This window comes from Balaenoptera acutorostrata, chromosome 3, assembly GCF_949987535.1.
Source record: "Balaenoptera acutorostrata chromosome 3, mBalAcu1.1, whole genome shotgun sequence".
NCBI classification, from domain to species: Eukaryota; Metazoa; Chordata; class Mammalia; order Artiodactyla; family Balaenopteridae; genus Balaenoptera; species Balaenoptera acutorostrata.
Window position 1 is genome coordinate 130,507,864 of NC_080066.1, and position 6,026 is coordinate 130,513,889.

General features: G+C 42.8%; 1 protein-coding gene across 1 annotated transcript; it reads left to right on the forward strand.

The window, feature by feature from the left end:
* Positions 1–311: 311 nt before the first annotated feature.
* ARF6 (ADP ribosylation factor 6) lies at positions 312–4,342 on the forward strand. The gene is made up of 2 exons (XM_007192813.3): positions 312–459; positions 560–4,342. The coding sequence occupies exon 2, from the start codon at positions 1,049–1,051 to the stop codon at positions 1,574–1,576; it is 528 nt and encodes a 175-aa protein (XP_007192875.1). The 5' UTR covers positions 312–459; positions 560–1,048; the 3' UTR covers positions 1,577–4,342.
* Positions 4,343–6,026: the final 1,684 nt, after the last annotated feature.

The window sequence follows — 6,026 nt, forward strand, 5'->3', positions numbered from 1 at the left end:
AGCACAGGGGAGGCGTTCGTCAGGGGAACGGGCGGTCCGCGGGCCCCACACCGTGGAGCTCCGCAGTGGATCGGCTTCTCTGGTTTGAATGGGGGCGGAGGAGGAGAGAGCGCGGAAGAGGAATGCAGAGAGTGGACGAGACGCTAGAGCAGCGACAGGTGGCCGCGCGTGAGAGTCCGAGACTCGCGGGGGTGGGGGCTAGCCGCACCTGCGAGCCCTCTGAGCCGCCGTAGCCCCGCCCCCCCGCGCGTGGCGCCCCGACGCTTAGCGCGCGGGCCGCTCTCTTTACAGAGGTCGCTCTTGGCCGAACGGGCGGCCTCTGCTGCGCCTGCGTGGTCGGGAGGGGAAGTGAGGCGGTTTCTTCGGCGCCTTTTCCGGCGGCGGCGGCGGCGGCGGCAGCAGAGCTGGGAGGAGGCGGTGGAGGCCGGAGGGAGCCCGCGCGCGGGGCGGCGGCTGGAGGTAACCTCCTGGGCTGAGTTGGCAAGGCGGGCCCCCTCGGTCTCCGCTCTTCTCTGGGGCTCTAGCAGTAACTCCCTTTTCCCTCTCTCTGTGTCTGCAGGCAGCGCACCGAGTTCCCGCGAGGATCAATGACCTGACGGGGCGCCGGAGCCGTGCTGCCTCTCGGGTGGCCTGGGTCGGTGGTGAGCGTGGTGCTCGCGGACCGGGAGCCGGGCCGAAGGGCCGCAGTCTCCCGCGGCGGAGCGAGGAGAAGGCGGAGGAGCGGGAACCGCGGCGGTGCTCGCGCGGCGCCTGCGGGGGGAAGGGCAGTTCCGGGCCGGGCCGCGCCTCAGCAGGGCGGCGGCTCTCCCGGCGCAGACTCAGCGCCCCGGCGGCCGCGGCGACTGGAGGAATCAAGTTGTGCGGTGGGTGATGCCCGAGTGAGCGACGGGTCCGGGCCTTTACCCCGAGGAGGCGACTCCCACGCAGGCCGCACGGGCGCCCTCGCCACTGGGAGGCTCCGTTTCGGTTTCGCGGCGGCGGCGGCGGCGTTGTTGGCGGAGGGGACCCGGGACACCTGAATGCCCCCGGCCCCGGCTCCTCCGACGCGATGGGGAAGGTGCTATCTAAGATCTTCGGGAACAAGGAAATGCGGATCCTCATGTTGGGCCTGGACGCAGCCGGCAAGACAACCATCCTGTACAAGTTGAAGCTGGGCCAGTCGGTGACCACCATCCCCACCGTGGGTTTCAACGTGGAGACCGTGACTTACAAAAACGTCAAGTTCAACGTGTGGGATGTGGGCGGCCAGGACAAGATCCGGCCGCTCTGGCGGCATTACTACACCGGGACCCAGGGTCTGATCTTCGTAGTGGACTGCGCCGACCGCGACCGCATCGACGAGGCCCGCCAGGAGCTGCACCGCATTATCAATGACCGGGAGATGAGGGACGCCATAATCCTCATCTTCGCCAACAAGCAGGACCTGCCCGATGCCATGAAACCCCACGAGATCCAGGAGAAACTAGGCCTGACCCGGATTCGGGACAGGAACTGGTATGTGCAGCCCTCCTGTGCCACCTCGGGGGACGGACTCTATGAGGGGCTCACATGGTTAACCTCTAACTACAAATCCTAATGAGCCTTCTCCGCCCATCCCCCGGAAGGAGAGAAATCAAAAACCCATTCATAGGATTATCGCCACCATCACCTCTTTCAATTGCCACTTTCTCTTCTTTGAATTTGAACTCTGGAGTTACAGTTCTGCGGTTTGGGGGAGGGGGTTAGGGCTTTTCTTTTTTGTTTCTTCTCTTTTTTTTTCTTTGCTTTGCGTTAGGATGCTCTGATCTGACTTTTTTGACATGAACACAAAGTGCTAGATGCTCTTGTTGACTTCCAGCAAATGGGATGGGGGAAATATAGCGGTTCTTGGTAAATTCCTTTATAATAATGGTTTGATTTTTTTATTTCGAGAGAATCTTCTTTTCCAATGTATGCTTTTTTCCTTTTTGCCCAGTTTCCTTATCACTTGCTGTAGATGGCTTATTTTGCATTCATGCAGACTGTGTTGCAAGTCTGTTTCATCTAGTAAACTGAAAATTATTGCTTAATCAAACTGCCGTTTGTCTTTTATATTTAAGGCCTTTTTCCCCTCCCTTATGAGTTCTGACTTTAACTTAGTAAATTCAAATGTGACCTTTTATATCTAAGACCAGTATAGTAAACAGCCCACAGTGGCAAATAATGAGTAATATCATTGTAATATGTTCCAGTTGCACATCACTGTGTTAAACAGGTAATGTAAGAAGTTCTTTGAAATTTCAGCTGTTAAGTTCTGAAACATACATCATGCATGAGTAAGGATAAAACTCAAGTTCCCCGTTACATAGCTAACTTACACTGCATAAAACTATGAAAATGTAACCTGTCAAGGACACAGATATTTTTTTTTCACTGCGAAGTTAGCAACTTTGCTGTGTTTTCCCTCTTTTTTAACTTTAAAAATAGGCTTTTCCAGAAAATGGAGCAATAATGGTGTATGCCACACACAGATGAAATATTTGTAGATATTTTAAGTGACTTTTGGGCAAAACTGGAATATATACTTTTACCATGTTTCAAATGTCTAAGACTGGTAGTTTTTAAATTACTAGAATGTTTACTTTATTCATTTATAAAGCATTTAACAGTTCAAATTACATGCACCTTTTACCTAGTTGGAAAAAAAAATTCGTGTTTCCACATTACAGCAATTGATTAAGCTGAAGATATAAGTCTTTTTTTTTTTTTAATAGATGAGTGATCCATATCTCCATTAATTAGAACACTGGAAAAGATGTTTTATGAAAAAGGTATTCTGTTTGATTAACTCATGCTAATAGTCAGATATCCTGTTGGTTCAATAATACACTATCTCCTTTGAGGAAGGAAATGTGATGAATGAATGATGTGTAGACTTGAGGAATGACAAAAGGGGAAGTAGGATGCAGAGGAAGAACCTACAGATGACAATGAATGTAAACTTATTTTCCTTCAAGGGTAAGCAGTGTGCTCACTGGTGATATCCAGATCCTAACAAGATTACTTGCTTAGCTGGTTAGGACCAGTAACTAGATTATTGAGACCACTATGATAATACTTTGAACCAAATGTTAATGCTTGATACAGAATTGTGTAGCAGCATCTGGTTCTTACATAGCCTTAAGGATTCATTTTAGAGATCCTCAAGGAATTAAACTTAGGGAATTCAGAAATGTAGACTGCAAAGGCAGTATACAGGAAAAGGTGGAGTGGGTTTTGTTTATGAGGGTGTCTGAAAACTAAAATTGAACGGGATATCATGGTATATGATTGGACAGTATTGGTCCTTCATGCTTTGGCCATATTGTATAATGGAGCTTTTACCAAAGATGTATGAGAAGTATAAGGCTATAGAAAGTTAACTCTTCAAAGTAAAACTCTTGACAAACATTTTACTTAAAGCAGATGAGAAAAGGTGCTATGTTGTAGGCTCCTAATGGTGCAGAGGGATTTTTGAATTCAAACGCAACTAAAGTATAAAGTTCTCAGTTTCACTTTAGTAGAAGTATCTCTAGAAATGAAGCTGACACACATCTAAGAACATTTTAGTTGCTTTTAAAATTCCCATAGCTCCATCATAAATTTAATTACTAGTGTTTTAAACGATTACATATTAAGGTACATAAACATGGGTTATATAAATATCAATGTTATAGTAACATCCTTAAGCGACAAGCACAAAGGTATAAATGCCTAAACTGGAGGAAACTTGAAACCCTCATGTTAATTCTTAAATGTAGTATTTCTAACTTGTGACAGACAGATTGGTAGACAGCCATTTTTTGTTTGTCTTAAAATAACTGGGGGCATAGTTAAAATTTTATACATCAAGTGATTGCTATGGAATGTTGCAGGTGAGATGTTATTTTTAGTTTATTTGAAATGTCTTAACTGAAGGTGGGGGGAGGAGGGAAAGCAAATATTTGAAATTTGGAAAACCTTAAACCTTTTGCTAAGAAACTGTAATTTTCACTTACATTTTCTTTAAGGATATAAAAGGTTGATAATTGATGTAGTTAAATTGAATCATAACCATTGATGATCATGGGGCAGGTAATTATAGCCTGCAAAAAAAGTTACAACCTAAGAAGTTAAGAAATAAGATCCTGAAGTTTTTGTTTAATTGCATCAATTTCTGTATTTTATGTGAATTTATAAACTGAAGTAAGTTTTCAATGAGGTTAATCTTGTCTAATATAAGTAAATGAGTCTGTAGACTGTGATCTCCCCAAACTAAAAAGTACAGTACTTGGAATTGTGTTCTTTATGGTTGTAGTGTTGGTAAAGCACTAATATGCAGAAAATAAAGGAATTACACAGTGCAGTTTCTCACGTTACGTTACTCGTTTGAACTAGATTAAGTGGGACGTGTGGTGTGTTGGGCCATGTTATTCTCCAGGGATATATGGTATAAAGTAACTTAGTTTGGGAGTCACCTAGCTTTTATATGAAGAAAAAAGAGAATCTGTTTGGTTCTTATAATCCTGGCTATATAGGAGGTTTTGCCCTGATTTAGTTCCACCAAATTTGATCTGATTTTATAACTTAGGACACAAAAGCAGTTGGAAATTTTTTAAAAATGAAGGTTCTATAGCAGTTTTTATTATGCTACTGTTTTTTCAGAAATCACAACCTTAGAGTTTTTAGGACAGAACTGTGTCTCTAAAGAATTGGCCTACGGAGTAGTCTTAACCCTTGACAATTGACTTTTGGATTTTAGAAAGTTTGTCTTTCAGAAACCAAGGTTGCTTGTCTGATAAGAATGGCAGAATTGTAGCCATATAGAAAATAAAATAGTAGATGAAGAATAACTTGTTGGATAAAGGGGTTTTTAAACACATTTCCTTCCTTGTAGGCCTCCTTCTTGTATTAGCAATTTTTGTAGTTTGATTTTAGAATATCTTAGTGTGATCTCTAGTATGATTTAACTCCCACATTAATGTTATTAATGGATATCAAGTATCAATTTACCAGAGATAGCAGTAGAAGATATTTTACACTTTAGTGAGTTCTTATGTTTTAATACAATTTAGAAATATAGTAGCCATAATCTGAATGGTGGTGGAGCTTACTAAATTCCCAGTTATTTCCTCTATACCTTGCCAAGTATATATATGGATTATGATAAGGCAAATCTTTCCTTATAGGTAAAAATTGTTAAACCACATATAGCAATTAAAAATAACTTGTCTAATCACTGAGCCTAATGTATTTGGAGTATAATATTCAATAGAATCTAGCCTTTTGCTTTGTTTATATTGAATGGTAAAAGACAAAGTAGGAAAGATTTGCAATTACAATATTACAAAATTTATAAAACGGGAATGTTGGGAGATGGAGTGATAGAAGAGGCAAAGTAACTTTTCCCTCCCCGCTTTGCTAAACTTGAAGGTTGCCAGACTAGATTAGTGAGTTGAATGGTCAGGGAATAAATACATACAGGTGAGGTCAAAGAGGCAGAACAGGTCTGTAGAGGGGTTTAGGACTAACAGTTGAAATTTGTTATTAAATAAGCCAAAGTAATGGTAAACTTCCAGGGAATTAGTCTAGAAATAACTTACTTTGTGGGACAGTAAGAAAATAGGTTTGAACTTTTCCCCCCTTTATTTAAAATGTTTTATGACTACTTGAAACAAAAAAAAAGGTATTTGTCAATCTTCTTGAATACCTTTCCACTTGTCTTCATTTCGATATACAGTTGACCCTTGAATAACATGGGTTTGAACTATGTGGATATAAGTGCGTCCACTTATACATGGATTTTTTTTTTTCCAGTAGTAAACACTACAGTATTACACAGCCTGGGGTTGGTTGAATTAGTGGATGCTGTACAACTACAAAGTTATGTGAGTATTTGGATTTTCGATTTTGCAGAGGGTCAGCGCTCCTAACCTCTGAGTTGTTCAAGGATCAACTGTATTTCCTCCATGGTATTTGTTTCATAAGTGTGAGGGTAGGTTTATTTATTGAGAGCCTACTAATGTGCCTGGCACTGTTCTAGGGACAGG